The sequence below is a fragment of the Aquarana catesbeiana genome, linkage group LG06 (genome assembly GCF_042186555.1).
Source record: "Aquarana catesbeiana isolate 2022-GZ linkage group LG06, ASM4218655v1, whole genome shotgun sequence".
NCBI classification, from domain to species: domain Eukaryota; kingdom Metazoa; phylum Chordata; class Amphibia; order Anura; family Ranidae; genus Aquarana; species Aquarana catesbeiana.
Genome location: NC_133329.1, coordinates 172,119,725 through 172,146,122, shown reverse-complemented (window position 1 = coordinate 172,146,122; position 26,398 = coordinate 172,119,725). Strand labels below are relative to the sequence as shown.

Genomic DNA, 26,398 nt, shown 5'->3' with positions numbered 1-26,398 from the left:
GAGTTGATCCCCCTTTTAATGCATGCCAATATTCTGTTTGCTTTATTAGCAGCAGCTTGGCATTGCATGCCATTGCTGAGCCTATCATCTACTAGGACCCCCAGGTCCTTTTCCATCCTAGATTCCCCCAGAGGTTCTCCCCCCAGTGTATAGATTGCATTCATATTTTTGCCACCCAAATGCATTATTTTGCATTTTTCTACATTGAACCTCATTTGCCATGTAGTCGCCCACCCCATTAATTTGTTCAGGTCTTTTTGCAAGATTTCCACATCCTGCGCAGAAGTTATTGCCCTGCTTAGCTTAGTATCGTCTGCAAATACAGAGATTGAACTGTTTATCCCATCCTCCAGGTCGTTTATGAAAAAATTAAATAGGATTGGTCCCAGCACAGAACCCTGGGGAACCCCACTACCCACCCCTAACCATTCTGAGTACTCCCCATTTATCACCACCCTCTGAACACGCCCTTGTAGCCAGTTTTCAATCCATGTACTCACCCTATGGTCCATGCCAACGCACCTTATTTTGTACAGTAAACGTTTATGGGGAATGTGTCAAATGCTTTTGCAAAAATCCAGATACACCACGTCTACGGGCCTTCCTTTATCTAGATGGCAACTCACCTCCTCATAGAAGGTTAATAGATTGGTTTGGCAAGAACGATTCTTCGTGAATCCATTCTGATTACTGCTAATGATATCATTCTTATTACTAAAATCTTGTATATAGTCCCTTATTATCCCCTCCAAGAGTTTACATACTATTGAAAAACTCTGCCCCCACACTGCTTTCCACTTTCAAATCAACCAAAGACTGCCCAAGGACAGTTAGATTTGCAAAAGGCCCTGGGCCACTTCTTGTCCCAGGGGGTCTTTGTGCCAGTACCTCTCACAGGTTCAATGGCTTCTTACTAAAACCTGTACACGATAACAAAGCCCAGTGGGAATATTCACCCTATTCTGGACCTAAAATTCCTCAACAGATTCCTTCAATTTCCAAAATTCCACATGAAATTTGCAAGGTCAGTACTTGCCTCTCTAAAACATAGAGAATGCCTGGCATCAGTGGATAGTTAAGATTCCGATCTGCATGTTCCTATTTACCCACGCGATCAGCACTTTCTGGGCTTTACGGTGGCAGAAAATCTGCTCTCGTTTGTTGCACTGGGAGCAAGTATCCCCTGCTCCCAGAGTGTTTTCAAAGGTCTTCATTCTTCTGCTGGTCCTGCTTAGAGCACAGGGCATGCAAGTCAGATTATCTAGATGACCTTCTTCTGAAAACCTTTTTTTCCTAGGTAGTTGTTAGAAAATGTTCACAGGACAATTCAGCTGCGCCCGGCTTTTGGCTTGGTAAACCATTCCCCCCCAAAAATGCTCTACAACCTCCTCTACAACCTCCTCTACAACTGGAATACTTGGTTCTGGTCCTGGACACATCCGAAGCAAAATCCTTTTTTCCAGAAAATAAAATTCTTTCTATAAAAGCTCATGCTTAAAACTGAGATCCAAGAGAAATTCCACTTTGTAATTCTCCATGTGAGTTTTAGGGCTAATGGTTGCCTCCTTCAAGACAGTGCCTTTCCCCCATTCCATTCAAGAACTCGCCAACAAAACCTTTTCTCAGCAGGCTCTTTTCCTTAACTTACCCATACCCCTATCCAGCCATGCAGGAACTTCCTTATTTGGTAGATCACCTCTCCAATCTTCACAGTGGGGCAGACCTTCCTCCTCTACCACTGGAAAGTCTTTACACCAGATGCAAATCTATCAGGGTCGGCAGGAGCATTTCAGTCTTTGACAGTCCAAGGAACATGGTCAAGAGAGGAAACAGAGTTCCCTATCAAAGATAAAAAACTATATTCAGTATCCCTCCCTCAGCGCACACAACATATTGATAAAACAATAGTCAGCAGCTGCTATACTAAAACTAGATGCATCAAATATATGTCAAAGAAAAATTTCTAAAACATTAGCAGCGCTAGTGCAAAAATAGCAAATATTTAAAAATATCAATGAAATTGCTTAAGAGTCCACTTAAACAAAGTATCAAATGGTGAGCCACTCAGTGAAAGTCCATTTAAAAAAAGGCAGGTGAGTATAAACTAGATGATCGTGGAAGAAAATATTAGCAGCGATCCCAGTCCCCTTTACCGCACCACTTGTGCCACAGCCCTGTAGGTAAATCCACTTACCAGACCCTGCTGATTAACATGCTTATCAATCAAAGGGATAATCGCTGTTCACTGGACACTTTTTATCTGTATTTTGCTCATTGCAAGCAATACATAAAAAAATTCAGTTTCCGAGGGCGTTGCTATGCAGCTACCTACAGAGTTGGCTTATCCTCGTCTGTCCTTCCCAGGAACACCGCGGGCGCGGTGAGAAGTTAGAGGGGAATGCACGACTGACATAGTATTGATGTTACATGCCCTTATATTATGTAAACATTGTGAGTGTTTTTTTGTGAGATAATTTTTATATTAATAAATAATTGTTGTACTGGATTACGCTATGTGGAATTTTTTTATCTATTGCTTGCAATGAGCAAAATACAGATGAAAAGTGTCTAGTGAACAGCGATTATCCCTTTGATTGATAAGCGTGTTAATCAGCAGGGTCTGGTAAGTGGATTACCTACAGGGCTGTGGCACAAGTGGTGTGGTGATGGAGACTTGTGATCGCTGCTAATATTTTCTTCCACGATTGTCTAGTTTATACTCCTCTGCATTTTCTTAATGGATTTTCACTTAGTGGATCACCATTTGATACTTTAAGTGGACTCTTAAGCAATTTCATTGATATTTTTAAATATTTGCTATTTTTGCACTAGTGCTGCTAATGTTTTAGTTCCCTATCAACATCCTGGAGTTCACGGCAATCGGGTTGTCCCTGCAACACTGAACCCCCTTCTGAATGGACACCCAATCAAAATGCAGTCAGGCAATGCCACCATAGCATATATCACAACCATCAAGGAAAACTGAGGAGCCTGGCTCTCTTGTTCTCTCATGCGCAGAAGCTCAGTGTCCAGCGATTTTCTGCAGTCCACATCCCAGGAGTTGACAACTGGCAGGTGGATTATCTCAGCTGCTACCACTTGGACCATGGGGAACACTTTCTTCCAGATGTGTTCAATCTGATATGTAAAAAATGGGTTATTCTGGATATGGATATCCTAGCCTCCAGATTCAACAAGATACCCACGTGTCAAAGGATAGAGGGATTTCTGAGTCTGTCATTCCTACCTTGCTGGAAGCAAGAAAAGCTATTTCTATGAAGAATTCTCATATGTGGAATTCTTAATTTGCCTGGTGTGAACCAGAGATTATTCTGTGCCCTGCTTTCCCTCAAACAGGTTTTGATGAGAACCTGGTTCTAAGCACCCTCCAAAGGCACATATGGCCTTATCCCTCCATTTTCTAATGCCTGTGGCTTCACACTCCCTTGTGAAAAAAAAAACTTTTTATTCAAGCTGTTTCTCAGCTTAGGCACCCCTTGTAGCACCCTGTGCTTCCATGGGATCTTAATTGGGCTCTTACTGGTGAGCCTTTCCTCCTACTTCACAACAAGGTTGTCTTATGCCCAAGACAATCCTTTCTTTCAAAGGTGGTGTGAGCGTTCAACATCAATGAAGACACTGTACTGCTATTCTTGTGCCCTGCCCCTAAGCATCCAAAGGAATTGTCTCTACATTGCCTTGACATGGTGAGAGCTATCAGAGTATACCTCAAAGCTACTGCTTTCATTAGACAAATGGATTGCCTGTTTGTTCTCACCTTAGGACCTTGCAAGTGACACCCTGCTAACCTGCATAGTGAATGAGAAACCTGGTTACAAGAGCTAATGCTGTTAAGCAAAAACCTTCTCCTTTGCTGTCAGGTACCTATTTCCCCTGGGCATTTCAGCACCAATCCTCTGCGGCCCAGCGGTGTAAGGGCGCCACCTGGTCTTCTGTTTATATTTTCTAAAAGTTTTGCTCTGTGGATGTCCAGTCTTTTGCAGATGCAGCTTTTGGCTGCAAGGTTTTTACAGTGGCACTCTGAAATGGATCTTTTGACCCCTGTTGATTTTTGGTGCTGTTGGCACAGTTCTGTTTACCTAGTTGTTGCCAAACAGTTGTAACTTATAAAGTGTGAGCTGGCGTTTAGCTTCAATTTGTTTAGTGTATCTAAATCTGCTAGTACTGTACATCTAACACACACCCCCGCCCCCAGACCGACAGTGCTTTGGTCCGAAGGCGCCCCCTCTGCTCATTCCTTACGTTCAGAGAGGCACTCTAATACGGTGTGTTACTGGGCAGATTATCGGGTAAAAACAGAGGGAAAAAGCCAAAAGGATAAAAAAAACAAAACATTAGATGCCACTGCATCTAATGATTGGTAAGCTGTAATAATTACATGGTTGGTTTTGGGTTTTAGACCGCTTTCAGGCAAAATCAGACTACTCCCCGCGCCCACTGTCGAAAAGAGCGTTTGCGTCATTCATTCGCAGTGATCCATGAATGAATGAATTACAACCTACCGCCTGCCACTGCGGAAGATGGCTTGTAGATATCATTGAACTGCGAGGGTGCTGGTGAGCGCTCTAGTAGTTCATTGATCTTCCTGCTCTCCAGTAACTGTCATTTTGTATGGGAGGTATGGACAGACGGCTAAAATATGTGCACTTTTTTTTTGTGTGTGTGTGTGAACTTAAACCCAAAACCAAAAATGTAATTTATTGCAGCATACCAGTCGTTAGATGTGGTGTCCTTTTCTTTTTTTAGGCTTTTTTCCCCTGTGTTTTCAACCAGTGATCTGGCCAGTATCCCACCTCCTGTATTAGATGGCCTTCACTATGGATGAAGGAGCAACAGAGACACCATTGGCCAGCAACATTGTCAGCTTGGGTGAGAGGGGAGTGTTAGTGTATCTAAATCTGCTAGTACATCTAACAAACTGAAGCCAAACTACAGGTAACACTTTAGAAGCAGTTAGATTTTCCTTTTGGGATAAAGGTTTTACATAAACGAAAGCTGATCATTGTATGCACCCCTGTCAGTGGTAAATAGTTTGTCTAAACCCTGTAATTCAGGGGTCAACAACCTATAGATCACGAACTATCAGTAGATCGCAGACAGGTGGCTTGGTAGATTGCGGCCTGGGCTTGCTGACCCACCATCCCAGAGCATCAAACAGAGTGCAATGCAGAGCCACTGCTTGTAAAGTTGGAGCTGTAGTGGGGAGCAAGGGACGCATAAGCTGATTCCTCCTCTGTATTGCTGGCTCCTGTCCCATGCGGAGTGATACAAACTGCACTCCATCTCTTATCCCAGCTAGGGGTCTCCAGTGTAGTGCCAGCAGCAGAAAAGAACACATCTTCAGGTCAGTGTGAAGCGATACACTGGGCATAATAGCAGCATTGTGTTGCTTTCTTAACACCTGCTTTAACCTCTTGGACCCCGCAGAAGCATGCAGTTGCAGGATGCTTGCAGAGTTTTTTTTTATTTGAATGGGTCACGATTAGCAGGCAGTAGCACCCATCAAAAGCAAGAGGGGGCTTCATTTCTGTTGCGACATGTGTACACCTTTAGCTGCTACCTCAGCAACTAAAGGTGTTAGGGATTGGGGGTGGTAAAGCTGCAACTTTACGTGTGAACGAGCCCTAAGGTGCAACTAAGCGCTCATTCACAAGTGCAGCAGGCACTGCTGCTCCTCTGAAAAGCGATCTGTGAGTGTGTTTGACAGGTGGTGAGGAAGTGATATATATATCCTCCTCGCCACCTGATTTAAACCCATGATTGCCGTGCAATGCATGCGATTGCAAGATGGTAGTACAGTAATTAGAGGTTTGAATCGGGTGTGAGGACACTGTGCCTGGTGACCTTAGACTTCTCCCACTGCAGTATTGAACAGAAAGAGAAAATCTGAACAATAAAGAGCACTTTCTAAAGGATATATAAAGATGAAGACAGCAGATATACATGTAAAACTTACGTAGGGAGGAGATTTGTTTCATTCCTGTGTATCATCTGAGGCTGTTCACTTCACTGGGTATATGTGAGGGTTTACATCCACTTTAAAGTCCATTTAAAACTATGTATCCAAGAGTACATTGTCTGTAGGGTAATAACAATGTGCGTCAATTTCCCTGAAGAGTGAACAATTTTGTCACCCTATTACAGGCAAGTTGAAAAATAAATAAAAAAATGAATCCTGGGGAAAGGAGGACCAAAAAAAACCTGCTGTATTATTAAGTCTAACAAATTGCAGTATTTTATGTAGTTTTTGATTTTTCTCATAGTGTCACTTTAATTTCTCAACACGTCATACCTTGTTTCTTCAGATCATCAGCATCCAATGCCAATTTTTAGTCCTTTTTAATCTAAACATTTAGGATTACCCAGCAGCTAGATACTAGCTGCTTAGGGTGAGTTCACATCAGTGAGGTGTGGATTTTCCGCTTCACTTTTTATGTGCGTTTTACACACCTTTTTAGGTGTGCTGCTGTTAAACTTTATTAAAACATGTGTTCTATAAAAGTGCATCAAAGTTGCAGCATGCAGTACTTTGATGCACTTTCTTGAAACCACATGTTCTAAGAGTTGAATGGCAGCGCATGTAAAACAGATAAATTGAGACATGGTAAACCGCTCTACACTGATGTGAACAGGGCCTTAGTGTTCTCTTCTTAAGTAACCTTTCACACCTACTAAGTACATGTGCTTTGCAGGAAAAGTTTGTTTCAGCAGCTAATTAGTCAAACATCAGGGATCGCACAGGAAATTTCCAGTCCTCATTGTAGCGACTGAAGCTGCTGGAGGACATGAATTTTTTTTCTCTAATTCCTTATTATTTAATAATTTCTTCCTTTTTGTTAATTTATTTTCTAAATTTATTTTCCAATGCTCATTTTTTTTTATTCATTTTTTTTCTATTTGTTGAACTAGATGGACTTGTGTCCTAACTCTGAAATAGTGAAACTTATCTACATTTATTTTTCAAACCAATATTTTCTTGTAAAAGAACAAGAAAAATATTGATTATATAGTAACAAGCTGCAATCTAGGCATCTTTGTTAATGTGTATAATATTTGTATAATACATATAAAATGTATTCTAAGGTACTCTCAAGAATCACCACCAGGGGGAGTTCTTGTTCCATAAATAAGATTTTTTACCATTTTCTGTTACAGGCTATCATAGGTTTGATTATTCATCGCATTTCTTAGTGACCTTAGGTAATCCTGAATTATTGGTAAATTAGATCAGTGTTTGCTGAAGGCATAAAACTAAATAATGCTTAGGGAAAATTACATTAATTGGGATTGGCTTAAGGAGTTTGGAATATAAATATACTTGATTTACTTATAGACTGTTACTTTTACGCAAGTAAGACTTTTTAATGCTTCAGTCAATTGTAGAATTCTATTAGTAGGTTTATATTTTTTCCTGGCAGTTTACCACATCATGACACCTGGGTTGAATCTTGATAATGGGGAAAGAAAACTGAAGGTGCTTGCCTTGGCAGCCAGTTTCGTCCAGTTGGTTAAATATACCAGCAGCGCCCCATATAATTTTTTTAAACCAAACATATATTTATTGGGTGATGCAGTAAACAGATGTATGGCACATTCACCAGGACACCATACTCTATTGATATATGTTTGATTTAACACTACGGTGCATAAACCATAATTTATGAGCCTCTCATCAGTTTTACATCACAGCAGGAGAATTGCTAAAATTGTGAAAGATCCAGGACACATTAAGGAAATTCATTTTAAGGTGCTTGTAGTATGCCGCAATGAACTGTGAGCATGGTAAATTGCACTTGACAGTGAGAATGTCTTATAGAGGAGTGAGTAAACGGAGCCTGTGCTTGTTCTCTGTGTTTACCACATATACATGCCGTAGTCCTTGTACACACAGAAAACTTTTTCGTTTCTGTGCCAGTCTCCCAGACTTACAAAGGCCTAAGAGGAACTTTATGAAAACCAGCAGCTGTTGAGACAATGAACACTCTGTAAATCAGGTATAAAGTGCATGCACATACCTGCAGCAGCATTTCTTTTGGAACGATGGGCTACCTTACTGACCAGCAAAAATGTGCAAGAGGCTGGAAGGAGAAGGCACTATCAGGAGGTGTTGAAGCTTTAACTTTGCCAGAACGACCAGGAATTTGGCCTTGAGAGTGGGCTTTTGGAGGCTGTTGCAGATGTGTAGGTATCTCTAGGTGCCTAAACTTTATATGCAAGTTAAGAAAATCTTTGCCTTAAGCAAAGTTTTTTTTTCCTAAAATGTGTTTTCTCTTTTCTCTTGTAGGTAAATACCAAACATTTTTATGCAGATGTGGGTTTTCTTTGAATCTTGCTTGTACTATTTTTCTTTACAGGTTAAGCTTTATGAGAGCGATAATTTGGACAACCCCATACAGTCTGTGTCTTTGGGTCAGTCCCTATTCTTCCATTTTCCCCCTCTGCTTCGAGATGGAGAGGTAAACATTTTATTTTTTATTTGTGGCATTAACTACCTGTAACATACTAGTGGTATAACAAGTTTATTTTACTCAAGATAAAAAGTAAATTGCTAAGTAAAGATTATTGCCTAAATTAAAAAAAAGCGTGAAAGTGTGTGAATGTAAAAGAAAAATAGAAAAATAAACGTGTATGTGTGTTTATTTATAAATATCTATTTGCAGTGGGTATAGAAAATAATCACCCCCTTTGCTTTGCAACCTGAAATAAAGACCGGCAGTTATTGTTTTAACCAGCTGTATTTACTTAGTGCAAATTAGCACATCCAAGTGAAAGGTATAACACCAGCATGTCATGAGAAAAAAAAAAAAAAAAATCAAAAACCGAATCGCTGAGTTGGTAAATGGACCCCCCCCCCCCCCCCCGACTAAAATTAACTTGTAAAATCAGGTGTAGCTAATCACCTTCTCAATGGCACACGAAGCCATGTGAATTTCAACTGTGATCAGCTGTGGTCATTTTGTTTAGCTCAGAATGAAAAGCGCTTTCCTGGAGCTTTTTAGTCCCTGGTAGTGCAACTGAAGCAAACAATCACCTATGGGTGTTAAGGTACTGGCAAAAGATCTCCTGGATAAAGTTTTTGACAGGTGCAAATAAGGAGATTGGGTCAAAAATGCCTAGAAGCACAGTGCAGTCTATTATTAAGAAGGGGAAGTGATTTGGTACAACACAGACCCTCCCCTTATCAGGACAAACTGGATGAAAGAGCCAGGAGGAAACTGGTTAGAGAAGCTACCCATTGGCCTACAGCAACTCTGAAGCAATTGCAGGAATTTATGACAAAGAGTGGTCATTGTGTGCATTTGACAACAATATCTAAAATTTTCCTCAAATGCGGCTTGTATGGGAGGGTTGCAAGAAAAAAGCCACTTCTGAAGAAAGACCACATGCAATCACGAGTGAGCTTTGCCAAAATGTACCTTGAAGAATCTGAGGCCACAAGAAAAAAGGTGTTATGGTCAGATGAGACTAAAATTGAATTATTTTTTTTCCATCCAAGAGTTTATTAAGTTGATGTAAAATCAGTACAAATCAGAAAAACAGCAATGAAAGCAAGTATCCATACATAAGTATCATTAAGGCTCGGTTCACACAGGGGCAACACGATTTCAGCGCGACTTTGTACGGCGACTTCAACGCGGCTTCAGCGCGACTTCAGCGCGACTTCAGCGCGACTTTAGCAAATTACAATGCGACTTCAAGTCGCCTCCAGGACAGGCGACTTTGGCTGTGGCCAATCACAGAACAATCTGCTCTCTGGGAGGGAGGGGTTTGCCTGGGCAAACGAAATTTTTTGCCTGCAAAGTCGCTTGACTGTAGAGAGAGATCCGACTTGGAGGCGACTTCCATTGATTTCTATGGTACAGGTCGCCTACCAAGTCGGATCCAAGTAGTACAGGGAGTACGCTCTGAAGTCGGATCGACTTCAGTAGTGTCTATTAAGACGCTCCCATTCACTGTCATGTGAATCTCTTTCTAGGGCGACTTGAGGGGCGACAAGTCGGATCCCAAGTCGTCCCAGTGTGAACCGAGCCTAAGTCAAAACAAGTTTACATTAAATCTACAGATAAATTGTTTAGAACGTACTATAAAGATAAAAAAAATTGAATTATTTGGCCTCAACACCAAACTATATGTCTGATGGAATTAAAATACAACTCGCCATCCAAATAACACCATTCTTATAGTAAAGCATGGAGGTGGTAATATCCTGTTATGGGGGTGTTTCTCTGCAGCAGGAACTGGAGCACTTGTCGGGATAGAAGGAAAAATGGATGGGGCAAAATACAGTCAACTTTTTGAGGAAAATCTGCTGCCCTCTGCCAGAAAGTTGTCAATGGGAAGAAGGTTTTCCTTCCAACATGACAATGACCCAAAACACACAGCAAAAATGACCACGCGGTGGTTAAAGGAGAAAAAGGTGAATGTCCTTGCATGGCCTAGTCAGAGACCAGACTTAAAGTGATTGTAAACAATCACCCTGTAAAACGACCCAATCATTTTAAAATTTAAACAAAAGGCAAAACATTTGTGCATAGAAATAAAAGAAAAATATAAATAAATTCCCTTTTTCTCCCTCTCTTTATAATCACGTTCCCTCTGCTCCCTCTGTTCTCAGCTGCATAAGAGCTGGGGGAGGGGAAGCAACAGTACACTGAGCTTCTCGTTGAATGGCTGTGGGTGTGGGTGTGGGCGGGGGCGGTGGGCGTGTCAGGTCAAGTCTGCTCATTGGAGGAGAGCAGGCTAAGTTTTCAGCATAGCTAGAGAACTGACCACACTGTTACCCTGCTTAGTGTGGTCAGTTTTTATTAGGAAAGCAGAGGGACTGGCATGACCCCCCAGGGATTTCACACAAAGGAAGCCATACAAAGAGGACAGGATACTTTTTCATACAAGTACATGGTACAGCAGGCACATATCAGGAATATAAAATGCTGGGGTAACAAACATTTTATACCCCATTGACAGTCTGTGGAATGACTTGAAGACTGCAGTCTTCAGAATTTTGTAAAGCCTGTCATAATTTGGGTTGTTTCGGGGAGGGCACTGGGTATTGTCATTGAAATGTAGGAACCTCATTATCATGAGGTATCTGGTTCTGGGCATTACCGCTGAGAAGATCAGCATGGGGTGGGTTGACAAATAGGAACGCAGTCCCATACAGAATGTGAGGCCCAAAACAATCTTAACTGGTCCCCGACCGGCTCACATATATACTGTGGCATAATGGCTCTCCTGGGCGAAATCCCGTATATATACGGCTCTGCACAGATGAGCCATCTCAGGGCGGGCGAGCTTCGCCAGAGGCACGCACCCGGTGGGCGCGATCGCGTGCACGAGAGCCAGCACAGGGATTTGTGTCCCCTTCCCTGCCAGTGACATTTATACAGTAATCATTGCATATTTATAGCACTGATCGCTCTATAAATTTCAGTGGTCCCAAAAATGTATCAAGTCTCCGATCTGTCCGTCGCAATACAGCTAAAAATTGCAGATCACCGCCATTACTAGTAAAAAAAATAATAATAAAAACGCCATGAAAATGGCATAAATATTTCCCATAGTTTGTGGAAGCTATAACTTTTGCGCAAACCAATCAATATACGCTTATTGCGATTTTTTTTTTTTTTTTTTCTTTACCAAAAATATGTATAATGCCCTGTACACACGACCGGACTTTCCGACAGACTAGGTCCGACGGTTTTCCCGACGGAGTTATGGCAGACTTTCCGAATGAACGGACTTTCCCACACACAGAGATTGACACCTTACGGGCCCTGTCGCAGAGCATACCAAGCCCTTAGGTCTGGTATGGACTTTAAGGGGAACCCCCTATGCCGAAAAAACGCCGTTTCAAACAAGTTTCAAATCTAAAGTCCGTCGGATTTTCGACCGAAACGATTCGTCAGAAGTCCGATGAGCCCCACACACGGTCGGAATGTCAGCCAGATTCGGTCCGTCGGACCAGTCCGGTCGATAAGTACACTCGTGTGTACGCTGCATAAGAATACATTTTGGCCTAAACTGATGAAGAAATTTGTTTTTTAAAAAAACCTGGGGGATATTTATTATAGCAAAAAAGTAAAAAAAATCTTGTTTTTTTCAAAATTGTCACACTTTTTTTTGTTTATAGCGCAAAAAAAAAAAAAAAAAACACAGACGTGATCAAATACCACCAAAAGAGAGCTCTATTTGTGGGGAAAAAAAGGACGCAAATTTTGTTTGGGTACAGCATTGCATGACCGCGCAATTGTCCCAATTGTCCGTTAAAGCGACGCAGTGCCAAATTGTAAAAAGTGCTCTGGTCAGGAAGGGGGTAACATCTTCTGGGGCTAAAGTGATTAAACTCCTCCTCAATTGGGTCTTTCCACTCGTAAGGACAGGCATAATAGAATGTTGGGTTACTCAAAATAAATTGTTGTGCATACAGATTGCACTGGGCCACAATTGATTCTAGAATGTTCTCTGTAAGAATTAAATCAAAGAAATTGATTGGGGAAAAATTCTCTGTGTCCACCTGGACTCTTGGCTGGACATTGAAAGGGGGAATGTTAGCTTCCCCTGAGTTAGGAGGAAGCCACAAGGGGTTCTGAAGGTCATAGGGAAGGCTGGCATGGGTCCTAACCCTTTGGGGCTGAGGTGACACCCCACTGGTACACTTGGCCAAGGCATTCCGGTGCTGTTGGATGGCACTGCTTCTTCACCAGGACGCCTTAGTTTGACATGCAGAATATCTTCCTCCTCTGAGTCTGTCAGTGTTCCACTACTTAGGACTGGCTTGTAATTTATATCAGACTTATAATCTGATTTTGAAGAGGAATCTGAAGTAGAGAGCTTCCCGTTGCTCTCGTCGGCTGCACTAAGAATTTGATACGCCTTCTCTGCGGAAAAGGATTTTTTTTAACATTATTTTTGGTGGTGATGAGATTGCACAGTTGTGTGCTAAGCCAGCACTGATGAGCCTGCACAGATGCCTGCCCTGATGAGGCGGCAGAGATATGTGCTCGGCCTGCATGGCACAGATGGGCACTGATTGATGCATGGCACTGATTGGCGGCACTGATGAGCACTGGGCACTGATGAGGCGCCACTGATGGGCACAGATGAGCACTGAGGCGTCACACAGATGGGCACTGATGGCACAGATGGGCACTGATTGGCACTGATCATTGATGGCACAGACTGATGGCACAGATGGACACTGACCCGGACGTGCACTGTAACACTGTTTGGCACTGATTGGGCACTGGTGCTGGCACTGTATGTGATCGTGAGTAGATGAAATCACTCACAATCACTGAAGCTGCAGCACAGATCGCTCTCCCTCCTCACACGCAGTCTCTGAGTGAGGAGGGAGAGCTGTCAATGATGATCTCATATGTTTACATTTGAGATCATCTCTCATTGGACACAATTCCTGCAAAAAATAGTATAAGGAGAAGTAAAGAAAAAGTGATGTCTATCGTGACATTTGTTGCTATATAAAGATGTTATCACGCACGGGGTATCCAAATTCAACACAAAGCAGTAATGAGCACATCCTATTTAGTGAAGTACATACATAAACTATAAGGTAAATCGTTATTCAGGTAGTATAAATCACTAGCCCAAAAAAAATCCTACCCCTTGAAATTTTCCACATTTGGTCATGTTACAACCAAAAAACATAAATGTCTTTTATTGGGATTTTGTGTGAAAGACCAACACAAAGTGGCACATAAATGTAAAGTGGAGGGAAAATGATAAATGGTTTTCACATTTTTTTTACAAATATCTGAAAAGTGTGGCATGCATTTGTATTCAGCCCCCCTGAGTCAATACTTCGTAGAACTACCTTTCGATGCAATTACAGCTGCAAGTCTTTTTGGGGATGTCTCTACCAGCTTTGCACATCTAGAGAGCAAACTTTTTGCCCATTCTTCTTTGCAAAATAGCTCAAGCTCTGTCAGATTGGGTGGAGAGTGTCTGTGAAAAGCATTTTTTAAGTCTTGCCACAGATTTTCGATTAGATTTAGGTCTGGGCTTTGACTGGGTCATTCTAACACATCATTATGTGCTTTGATCTAACCATTCCATTGTAGCTCTGGCTGTATGCTTAGGACCGTTGTCCTGCTGGAAGATGAACCTCCGCCCTAGTCTCAAGTGTAGCCAGGAGTCGGCTATTATTGCCTGCAATTCAAGGACAATGTGCAGTGCTGTTAAAATGGAATTGTCTCCCTATAGTGTTGGCTTGGACTTCATATTATAATTGCCTAAAGGTAGAGCACTGAGCAGAGCAAAGCATCATGGGATGTGTAGTTTACAATTCTGGGGTTTTACTTCTAGCAGGGCTGGCTTGAACTACAACTACCAGACTGCTGGGAGAGAAGAACAGACTGCTGGGAGAGGATTTAAAAAGGCTGGTCTAGGCCTAGATTGCTCTCTTGGGACCCTGGCCTGGATCTTCTAGCAGGAACTCTGTGTCTGTGTGTGCAAGAAAGAGTCATCAAGTGGGTATTCACAGGGACATCTGCAGACCGCATCGCCTCCCTATCTGGCAGCGGCCTGGAAGCTATTTGTGATCTTTCCACACTACCTGCACATCAGATCTGGGTGGGGTGCAGCACAGTGCAACGGAGGTCTGGCGCCATCCCCTCAGCAAGGACCCTGAGGGAGATCCCGAAAAGCCATCACCAGCCTCATCGCTACCTGCAACCTCAATTACAGTATTGGTGAGCGGGCACTTGCCCATTTAATGACCTTTACAGACGCTCAGTGTCACATCCCTGGTACCTGTAGTACCACCAGATACAAGCTCATTTAATCACATAGACACTGTATACCGACACCGGTGCTTTTTGCTCACATCTCTGGCACCTGTAGTCCTACAAGATACAATACCAGCAAGCAAACATACACTGTGATTACTTGTGCCTAATTCACACAGAAAGAGTCTGCATCCTCTTTTGGCTAACATACCAGCTAACTTGCTCTGCTCTACCATCCAGGATTGTCTTATTTACAGTTCCTTAAGTGCTAGCTGAAGACCTGCATATTTCCTCTTTACTACGGAGCTACCTTTTAACCCCTTTTGTTCCCCTATAATCTTTACAAGTGACTAGTGTTGTTTCCCTAAAGGGGTCTTTCTTCAGCTATCGTGGACTCTGTCTGAAAGCGTATTAAGTGCCTGTAAGCTGAGGTACAGTAAGGAATGGTCTGACATAGTAAAAAAGGCCAGTCTCCTCCCTTTCTGCTGCCTGTTCACATAGGTGTCAATTGACTGAATCAGGGTTTGACTGCATTTAACCACATTGTGTTTCTTTGCATTCCTCCTTACTAACAGAAATCCTTAGTCTGTATAATTGCATCTACCATTAGTGATTTGTTGCTTTAGATAAGATATTCACATGACGTACAAGTTTGTTAACCCACTCCTATGTGCCATTCTTGCTATAGTGAACAAAGTTAAATTATTTTTATCAGTACTGTGTAAGTCTCTTATTACTGGTGTCAACAGGTAATAATGACTGAACCCAGGGTGTCAGAGGTGTCGGATCAACCAGTGGGATACAGGTTCTACCTGCGGCCCTCACGAGGGTAGCGCTACACAAGTCTATTGCAGATGCTAATTTTCTTCTAGGATTGCCCTGTATTTGGCTCCATCCATCTTCCCATCAACTCTGACCAGCTTTCCTGTCCCTGCTGAATAAGAGAATCCCCACAACATGATGCTGCCACCACCATGTTTCACGGTGGGGATGGTGTGTTCAGGGCGATGTGTGGTGTTAGTTTTACACCACACATAGCATTTTGCTTTTAGGCCATAAAGTTCCATTTTGGTTTCATCTGATCTGTGTCCCCCACATGGCTTCTCGCAAACTGCAAATGGGACTTCTTATGGCCTTCTTGCCACTCCTACATTAAGGCTAGAATTGTGGCATGCACAACTAATAGTTGTCCTGTGGACAGCTTCTCCCACCTGAGCTGTGGGTCTCTGCAGCTCCTCCAGAGTTACCATGGGCCTCTTGGCTGCTTCTCTGATTAATGCTCTCCTTGCCCACCCTGTCAGTTTAGGTGGATGGCCATGTCTTGGTAGGTTTGCAGTTGTGCCATATTCTTTCCATTTTCGGATGATGGCTTGAACAGTGCAGAGATGTTCAGAGCTTGGGATATTTTTTTTTTATTATAACCTAACCCTGCTTTGAACTTCACAACTCTATCCCTGACCTGTCTGGTGTGTTTCTTGGACTTACATGATGCGGTTTGTTTAAACAGGTTCTCTAACCAACCTCTGAGGGCTTCACAGAACAGCTGTATTTATACTGAGAATAAATTACACACAGGTGGACTCTATTTACTAATTAGGTGACGTCTGAAGGCAGTTGGTTCCACTAGATTATAGTTGGGGGTATCGGAGTAAAGGGGGCTGAATACAAATGCACACCACACTTTTCAGATTTATTTGTAAAAAGTTTTGGAAACTATTTATAAACAATTTTCCTTCTACTTCAGAATCATGTGCCACTTGGTGTTGGTCTATCACATAAAATCCCAGTTAAATACATTTGCGTTTTTGGTTGTAACATGACAAAATGTGGAAAATTTCAAGGGGTATGAATACTTTTTCAAGGCACTGTATAAAGCGACTAAAGGTACACTTCGAGTGTTTAATTGGAGCATTCTCTCCCTTGAGTGTAGTTGCGTTGGCCTCTCCATATGCCCCGTTCAATGTGAAATTGTTTTTGCCTCCCCATTTGATAGGCTAAACGTTTTTCATATTTCGAAATCAAGTCTATTATTACCTCGGGAAACATTGGGGACTGTATTGCCTCTCCATTTCCTGAGAATAGGCAATCTGGCTGTGAACAATATGTGCATACTCGCAAGTCTGAGCTCCGAGGGAAACCAGCCAAAGCCAGGTTGGACTTCATGAATGCAGCCCATGATACTAGTAAGGAGTAAGAATACTGTATTCCAATAGCTCTTTATATGTGGGCAGTCCCACAGTATAAGGTGCAACCTTCCCACCTGCTTACAACCACGCCAGCGTAAATTATCATTTTCAGAGGAAAATTTAGCTATTCAATAAGGGGTCATGTGCCATCTATGGCATCGTTTTTGAGAGACTTCCCAAAAATGTACACATTTAGTGCATCTAAAGTTATGTTGTGTGGTACTTTAGACACTGAGCGTCTGTAAAGGTCATGCCTAGTTCCCATTCCCATTTCATTAATGAGGAGTTTTTAGTAAATGTATTTTTTAAACTGGAAGAGAGCGTACAATAGAGTACCTTTGGTGGGACTTTTAAGAGGCCTAGTACATCCAAGCCTTTGCAGGCACAGTCAATATAGGTATGTGATTGCTTCGCAATTTTCATCTGGGCATAGGTAAAATAGCCTGAGGATGATATTTGGAAGACCTTCCGCAGATGCTCAGAGGGGAGGATTTTACCTTCATCTATTATGTCAGCAAGTTTGAGAAAGTGGCTAGGACACTGTGTTCGAGAGACAGACCCGATATTAGAAGATGAAAAATTTCCAATGGTATCGGGGGTGGGCTAGGAGAGTTGAGGGTGCTGTAGAACCTAGAAATCTGGTCCTGGTCTTTAGAGCTGCCGATATGGTGGGATGCGATTACTTGTATTTGTTATTTTAAGAGGGATAAGCTATTAATGGGCAACTCAGTTTCCCTTGTGGGATGAGGGATTGTTCCAGAGTGCATCAGTATTTTGAGCTAGAAAGGAGGAACCAGTACTTTGATCTAGAAGGACCACAGAGTAATAGTCTTTTACCTCCCACCTTCTTATATTTGTCAATACCAATATTGATTAAAGTCAAAAGATTTTTTTACCTTAATGTTTACCGTTCCACTTGCCGTTCCTCCCCTCCCCCTCCCCTTAAAGTGAAACTAAAGTCTCATTTTTTATTTTAGTTAAAAATAACAAACATGTCATACTTACCTCCCCTGTGCAGTGGATTTGCACAGATCGGCCAGGATCCTTCTTCTCGAGTCCCTCTTCGGTGCTCCTGGTCCCTCCCTCCTGTTGAATGCCCCCATAGCAAGCTGCTTGCTGTACACTGCCTCGGCCCAGCTCCTCCCCTTTTCTCCTCATTGGCTGACTGACTTTGATAGCGGGAGCCGATGGTGCCACGCTGCTGTCTCAGCCAATGAGGAAAGGGGTCCTGGGCAGCCGAGACGCCTACAACATCGCTGGGTCTAGATGGGGCTCAGGTAAGTATTAGGGGCTGAGAGGGGCTGCTGCACACAGAAGGCTTTTTATCTTAATGCATACTATGCATTAACCACTTGAGCCCCGGACCATTATGCTGCCTAAGGACCAGAGGTCTTTTTCCAATTTGGCACTGCGTCGCTTTAACTGCTAATTGCGCGGTTATGCAATGCTGTACCCAAACGAAATTTGCGTCCTTTTCTTCCCACAAATAGAGCTTTCTTTTGATGGTATTTGATCACCTCTGCAGTTTTTATTTTTTGCGCTATAAACGGAAAAAGACCGAAAATTTTGAAAAAAAATGATATTTTCTACTTTTTGTTATAAAAAAAATCCAATAAACTCAATTTTAGTCATACATTTAGGCCAAAATGTATTCGGCCACATGACTTTGGTAAAAAAAATGTCAATAAGCGTATATTTATTGGTTTGCGCAAAAGTTATAGCGTCTACAAACTAGGGTACATTTTCTGGAATTTACACAGCTTTTAGTTTATGACTGCCTATGTCATTTCTTGAGGTGCTAAAATGGCAGGGCAGTACAAAACCCCCCCCAAATGACCCCATTTTGGAAAGTAGACACCCCAAGGAAATTGCTGATAGGCATGTTGAACGCATTGAATATTTATTTTTTTTGTCCCAAGTGATTGAATAATGACAAAAAAAAAAAAAAAATATTTACAAAAAGTTGTCACTAAATGATATATTGCTCACACAGGCCATGGGCCTATGTGGAATTGCACCCCAAAATATATTCAGCTACTTCTCCTGAGTATGGGGATACCACATGTGTGGGACTTTTTGGGAGCCTAGCCGCGTATGGGACCCCGAAAACCAATCACTGCCTTCAGGATTTCTAAGGGTGTAACTTTTTGATTTCACTCTTCACTGCCTATCACAGTTTCGGAGGCCATGGAATGCCCAGGTGGCACAACCCCCCCCCAAATGACCCCATTTTGGAAAGTAGACACCCCAAGCTATTTGCTGAGAGGCATATTAAGTCCATGGAATATTTTATATTTTGACACAAGTTGCGGGAAAGTGACACTTTTTTTTTTTTTTTTTTTTTGCACAAAGTTGTCACTAAATGATATATTGCTCACACAGGCCATGGGCCTATGTGGAATTGCACCCCAAAATACATTTAGCTGCTTCTCCTGAGTATGGGGATACCACATGTGTGGGACTTTTTGGGAGCCTAGCCGCGTACGGGGCCCCGAAAACCAATCACCGCCTTCAGCGTTTTTAAGGGCGTGAATTTTTGATTTTACTCTTCACTGCCTATCACCGTTTCGGAGGCCATGGAATGCCCAGGTGGCACAAAACCCCCCCAAATGACCCCATTTTGGAAAGTAGACACCCCAAGCTATTTGCTGAGAGGCATGGTGAGTATTTTGCAGCTCTCATTTGTTTTTGAAAATGAAGAAAGACAAGAAAAAACTTTTTTTTTTTTTTCTTTTTTCAAATTTCAAAACTTTGTGACAAAAAGTGAGGTCTGCAAAATACTCACTATACCTCTCAGCAAATAGCTTGGGGTGTCTACTTTCCAAAATGGGGTCATTTGGGGGGGGTTTGTGCCACCTGGGCATTCCATGGCCTCCGAAACTGTGATAGGCAGTGAAGAGTGAAATCAAAAATTCACGCCCTTAGAAAGCCTGAAGGCGGTGCTTGGTTTTCGGGGTCCCGTACGCGGCTAGGCTCCCAAAAAGTCTCACACATGTGGTATCCCCGTACTCAGGAGAAGCAGCAGAATGTATTTTGGGGTGTAATTTCACATATTCCCATGGCATGTTTGAGCAATATATCATTTAGTGACAACTTTGTGCAAAAAAAAAAAAAAATTTGTCTCTTTCCCGCAACTTGTGTCGCAATATAAAATATTCCATGGACTCGACATGCCTCTCAGCAAATAGCTTGGGGTGTCTACTTTCCAAAATGGGGTCATTTGGGGGGGTTTTGAACTGTCCTGGCATTTTATGCACAACATTTAGAAGCTTATGTCACACATTACCCACTCTTCTAACCACTTGAAGACAAAGCCCTTTCTGACACTTATTTTTTACATGAAAAAGTTTTTTTTTTTTTTGCAAGAAAATTACTTTGAACCCCCAAACATTATATATTTTTTTAAAGCAAATGCCCTACAGATTAAAATGGTGGGTGTTTCATTTTTTTTTTTTCACACAGTATTTGCGCAGCGATTTTTCAAACGCATTTTTTGGGGAAAAAACACACTTTTTTAAATTTTAATGCACTAAAACACACTATATTGCCCAAATGTTTGATGAAATAAAAAAGATGATCTTAGGCCGAGTACATGGATACCAAACATGACATGCTTTACAATTGCGCACAAACGTGCAGTGGCAACAAAATAAATACATTTTTAAAAGCCTTTAAAAGCCTTTACAGGTTACCACTTTAGATTTGCAGAGGAGGTCTACTGCAAAAATTACTGCCCTCGATCTGACCTTCGCGGCGATACCTCACATGCATGGTGCAATTGCTGTTTACGTTTGACGACAGACCGCCGCTTGCGTTCGCCTTAGCGCAAGAGCAGGGGGCGACAGGGGTGCTTTTTTTTTTTTTTCTTTATTATTTTTTTGCTTTTTTATCTTATTTTTAAACTGTTCCTTTCATTTTTTTTTTTTTTTTTTAAATCATTTTTATTGTTATCTTGGGGAATGTAAATATCCCCTATGATAGCAATAGGTAGTGACAGGTACTCTTTTTTTAAAAAATTGGGGTCTATTAGACCCTAGATCTCTCCTCTGCCCTCAAAGCATCTGACCACACCAAGATCGGTGTGATAAAATGCTTCCCCAATTTCCCAATGGCGCTATTTACATCCGGCGAAATCTAAGTCATAAAATGCTCGTAGCTTCCGGTTTCTTAGGCCATAGAGATGTTTGGAGCCACTCTGGTCTCTGATCAGCTCTATGGTCAGCTGGCTGAATCACCGGCTGCATTCTCAGGTTCCCTGTTGAGACAGGAGAGCCAGAGAAAAACACGGAAGACGGTGGGGGGGGGGGCATTCCCTCCCACGGCTTGTAAAGGCAGTCTAGAGGCTAATTAGCCGCTAGGATTGCTTTTACATGAAAGCCGACCGCTGGCTGAAAAGAATGATACCAAGATGATACCTAAACCTGCAAGCATCATTCTGGTATAACCACTCAAAGTCGTGAATGGTGTACCTGAAGACAAAAAATGGTTAACAATAAAGCACAATAAAGCACAGTAAACAGTAAAGTATAAATAATTACATACCTGAAAAACAAACATGATAAAACATAATAACAATAACAATAAAACACTGCAGAATAGAATACAGTAAAAAAAGAGCAGAACAATAGAGAGAGAGAATAGAGAGAGAGAACAATAAAACGACAACTATTTTTTTTTATTTTATATATATTTTTTTTTTTTTACACTTTTTTTGTAACTAACTTTTATAATGGTAACCGGTTCCAGGCTCGGGTCTCTCAAAATGCGATGGCATCTTGGGAGACCCTGTGAAAGTGTGCCTAGTCTGTGCAGTGCTGTACCCTACGCTAATACTCAACTAGTGCATGGTAGCGTTCAAAACATTCACCAATGCAAAGACCAGGATTGTCAGGACAGGAGGGACAATAATAGCGGGTGTTACGCCTATATCCGCGCTTGCTGCAGACACGACATCTTTTTTGGGGGGGTTCGTTGGGTAGGGGTACTCAGAAGGACATAAAAATGCCTCTCATGCAGCCGACTGCATTTGGTTGGGGATGTGAATGGGGGAAGTACGGGCGCTGCAGAAGCGGTGTGTTCCCAATTAGGATTGGCGAATGCAGCAGGAAGGGCACTATGGGCATGACGGGCCTGTGTTTGTCTTTTTGGTGGCAGCGGGACACTACTTGTGCTTGCCACCTCACCAGCTTGAACTGCACTTATGGGACTCGCCACGTCACCAAGTGTTACTGCAGCGCTGGTTTGACTACGACCGGGGTATACTAGGCCGCTGGTGCTTGCCAGTTCAATAAAAAGCTTCCAAAAAAACTGTTAGCGATCGCAGGGATCAGGCCTGACTCTGCAAACGCTGCAGTTATGCGTTTAGTGTTTTGTAAGTGACAGTGATCGATCGATACTGCACTTGGGTGGGCTGGGGTGGGCTGGGCTGGGCCGGGCGGAGGGCAAAACGCAGGTGCTAGCAGGTATCTGGGCTGATCCCGCTAACACTGCGTTTTTGGGAACCCTAAACTGCTGGGGACGCCAGTATAGATCTGATTGGACCAGATATTGATCCGATCAGATACTATACCACTAAGGGAGGTGTATGCTGCGTGCGTGGGTGTCAGTGGTACTGGCGCTAACCTGACGCTGCCTGGGGCTGGTGCTTGCCAGCTCACCAAAATGCTACCAAAAAAAATGTTAGCGATCGCAGGGATCAGGCCTGACTCTGCGAACGCTGCAGTTATGCGTTTAGTGTTTTGTAAGTGACAGTGATCAATCGATACTGCACTTGGGTGGGCCGGGCGGAGGGACAAAACGCAGGTGCTAGCAGGTATCTGGGCTGATCCCGCTAACACTGCGTTTTTGGGAACCCTAAACTGCTGGGGACGCTAGTATAGATCTGATCGGATCAGATATTGATCCGTACAGATACTATACCACTAAGGGAGGCGTATGCTGCGTGCGTGGGTGTTAGCGGTACTGGCGCTAATCTGACGCTGCCTGGGGCGACGCATATCACCGCCGGGCGACCGGGGGGCTAAACCTTTATTCGGTAATAAACGGCGGGTGCCCTGACACTATAAAAAATAAACAAACTAACCAGCGTCACCCGTAACAGTTATACGGTGATCAGTGGTGAAAGGGTTAACTAGGGGGCAATCAAGGGGTTAAAACATTTATTAGGTAGTATATGGGGGTCCCTGTCGCTATAAAACGCTGACGGCGAACCTAAATATTTACCTCACTAACTAGCGTCACCAGCGACACTAATACAGCGATCAGAAAAATGATCGCTTAGTGACACTGGTGAAAATGGGTGATCAAGGGGTTAAAACTTTATTAGGGGGGGTTAGGGGGGTACCCTAGACCTAAAGGGGGGTAACACTAACTGTCCCAACACTGTAACTGTCACAAACTGACACCAATGTAGTAATCAGAAAAAAAAAAAAAACTGCTGGTGTCAGTTTGTGACAGGGAGGGGGGGGGGTGATTGGGGGGGGTATCGGGGGGGGGATCGGGGTGTTTTGTGTGCCTGGCATGTTCTACTGTGTGTGTAGTGTTGGTGCACTCACATAGATGTCTTCTCTCCTCGGCGCTGCAACGGAATACCGAGCCGAGGAGAGATGACATCATTTCCTTTGCTGCTGTTTAGCATACAGCAGCAAAGGAAGTAATCTGATTGGCCGGCGGCGATCGCGAGGGGGGGGCCACGAACGGATGGCCTCCCCCTCACCTCCGATCGCCGTGGGACAAAGCGGGACCGCCTCGGGCACCGGGGGGGGGTCCGATCGGACCCCCCACCCGCGGGAGGCAAATCACGTACATGTACGTGATTTTGCCTGCCCGTGCTGCCTTGCCGACGTAAATCGGCGTTAGGCGGTCCTTAAGTGGTTAAGATAAAATATCTTCTGCTTTTACAATCACTTTAATACTTACACTTACAATAATTAACACAATAATTAGTCCTCTCTTGGTCCAGCACTGTGCCCATCTTCAGCAGTGCTGGTCTCTCTCACAGGACAGACTAAGAGCAGCAGGAGCCATTGGCTCCCTCTGCTTTTAGTCAAATTCAGTGGGGGTGTGGGTGAGCCGCAATACTTGTGTCTATGAACACACACAGCCCAGCTCGGGAGTGTGCTTGCAGAAGAGCGGACAGTGGTGGCAGAGAACCTCAGAAGGAGGTAAGGGGCCATTCTGTGCAATATGGTTGCACGGAGCGGGTAAGTATAAATCTTTATTTCTTTTCATACATAAGGGGACACAGAGCCATAGTAGTTACTAAGTGGGTTATAGGCCACCTTCAGGTGATGGACAATGGCACACCCTAAGACAAAAAGTGCACTCCCTATATAACCCCTCCCACTACTGGGAGTACCTCAGTTTTTTCGCCAGTGTCTAGGTGTTGGTCACGGAGTAAAGATGTGCTGAGCTGAGCTCATCTGGAGCAATCCTTACTGGGGCTAGCTATGCGAACGGATCCATTCAAGCTGTCTTTCTGGCCGAATTGAATGGTGTCTGAAGAAACGAGGGTTTTGCCTGTGAATGGTTCGTAACCTTATCCAGGGGGTAACGTGGATTAATCCCCCAGTTAAGTCACCACTGAACCCTTGGGACTTAAATTTAGTCCTGTCGGCTTTACAAAAACAGCCTTTTTGAACCGATTCAGGATATTCCCTTGATCCTCTTGACAAGGGAAATAGTTTTCTTGGTTGCCATATCTTCTGCAAAGAGAGTGTCAGAGTTGGCTGCTCTTTCCTGTAAAGAGCCATATTTGATCATTCATAAGGATAAGGTTGTATTGCGGCCTCATCCTAATTTTCTACCGAAGGTAGTGTCAGGTTTTCATTTAAACCAGGATATTGTTCTGCCTTCATTTTTTCCAGAACCTCCTGTGGAAAAAAAGTCACTACATTCTCTTGATGTGGTGAAAGCGGTCAAGGTCTATTTAAAAGCGACTGCTCAGATCCGTAAAACAGATGTTTTGTTTGTGTTGCCAGATGGTCCTTAAAGAGGACAGGCGGCGTTGAAATCTACCATTTCTAAATGGATTCGTAAAGTGATTGTTCAAGATTATGGTTTAACCACTTCAGCCCCGGAAAGAATTTACCCCCTCCCTGACCAGAGCACTTTTTACAATTTGGCACTGCGTCGCTTTAACTGCTAATTGCGCAGTCATGCAATTCTGTACCCCAACGAAATTTGCGTCCTTTTCTTCCCACAAATAGAGCTTTCTTTTGATGGTATTTGATCACCTCTGCGGTTTTTATTTTTTGCGCTATAAACGGAAAAAGACCGAAAATTTTGAAAAAAAAATGTTTTCTACTTTTTGTTATAAAAAAAATCCAATAAACTCAATTTTAGTCATACATTTAGGCCAAAATGTATTCGGCCACATGTCCTTGGTAAAAAAAAATGTCAATAAGTGTTTATTGGTTTGCGCAAAAGTTATAGCGTCTACAAGCTAGGGTACATTTTCTGGAATTTACACAGCTTTTAGTTTATGACTGCCTATGTCATTTCTTGAGGTGCTAAAATGGCAGGGCAGTACAAATCCCCCCCCCCCCCCAAATGACCCCATTTTGGAAAGTAGACACCCCAAGGAAATTGCTAAGAGGCATGTTGAGCCCATTGAATATTAATTTTTTTTGTCCCAAGTGATTGAATAATGAAAAAAAAAAAAAAAAATTACAAAAAGTTGTCACTAAATGATATATTGCTCACACAGGCCATGGGCATATGTGGAATTGCACACCAAAATACATTCGGCTGCTTCTCCTGAGTACGGGGATACCACATGTGTGGGACTTTTTGGTAGCCTAGCCGCGTACGGAGCCCCAAAAACCATGCACCGCCTTCAGGATTTCTAAGGGCGTAAATTTTTGATTTTACTCCTCACTACCTATCACAGTTTTGAAGGCCATAAAATGCCCAGATGGCACAACCCCCGCCCCCCCCCAAATGACCCTATTTTGGAAAGTGGACACCCCAAGCTATTTGCTGAGAGGCATGTTGAGTCCATGGAATATTTTATATTTTGACACAAGTTGCGGGAAAGTGACACATTTTTTTTTTTTTTGCACAAAGTTGTCACTAAATGATATATTGCTCACACAGGCCATGGGCATTTGTGGAATTGCACCCCAAAATACATTTAGCTGCTTCTCCTGAGTATGGGGATACCACATGTGTGGGACTTTTTGGGAGCCTAGCCGCGTACTGGGCCCCGAAAACCAATCTCTGCCTTCAGGATTTCTAAGGGTGTAAATTTTTGATTTCACTTTTCACTGCCTATCACAGTTTCGGAGGCCATGGAATGCCCAGGTGGCACAAGCCCCCCCCCCCCCCCCCCCCAAATGACCCCATTTTGGAAAGTAGACACCCCAAGCTATTTGCTGAGAGGCATGGTCATGGTGAGTATTTTGCAGCTCTCATTTGTTTTTGAAAATGAAGAAAGACAAGAAAAAA

At 42.9% G+C, this 26,398-nt stretch overlaps 1 protein-coding gene across 2 annotated transcripts in view; it reads left to right on the top strand.

The window, feature by feature from the left end:
• The window catches only part of LOC141101794 (BOS complex subunit NOMO3-like), a 365,568-nt gene that overhangs the window by 311,685 nt on the left and 27,485 nt on the right, over window positions 1-26,398 (top strand). For both annotated transcript variants that reach the window (XM_073591128.1, XM_073591127.1), the window contains one exon: window positions 8,376-8,477. In XM_073591128.1, the coding sequence (XP_073447229.1) occupies window positions 8,376-8,477 (102 nt within the window). The remainder of the gene's footprint in view (window positions 1-8,375; window positions 8,478-26,398) is intronic.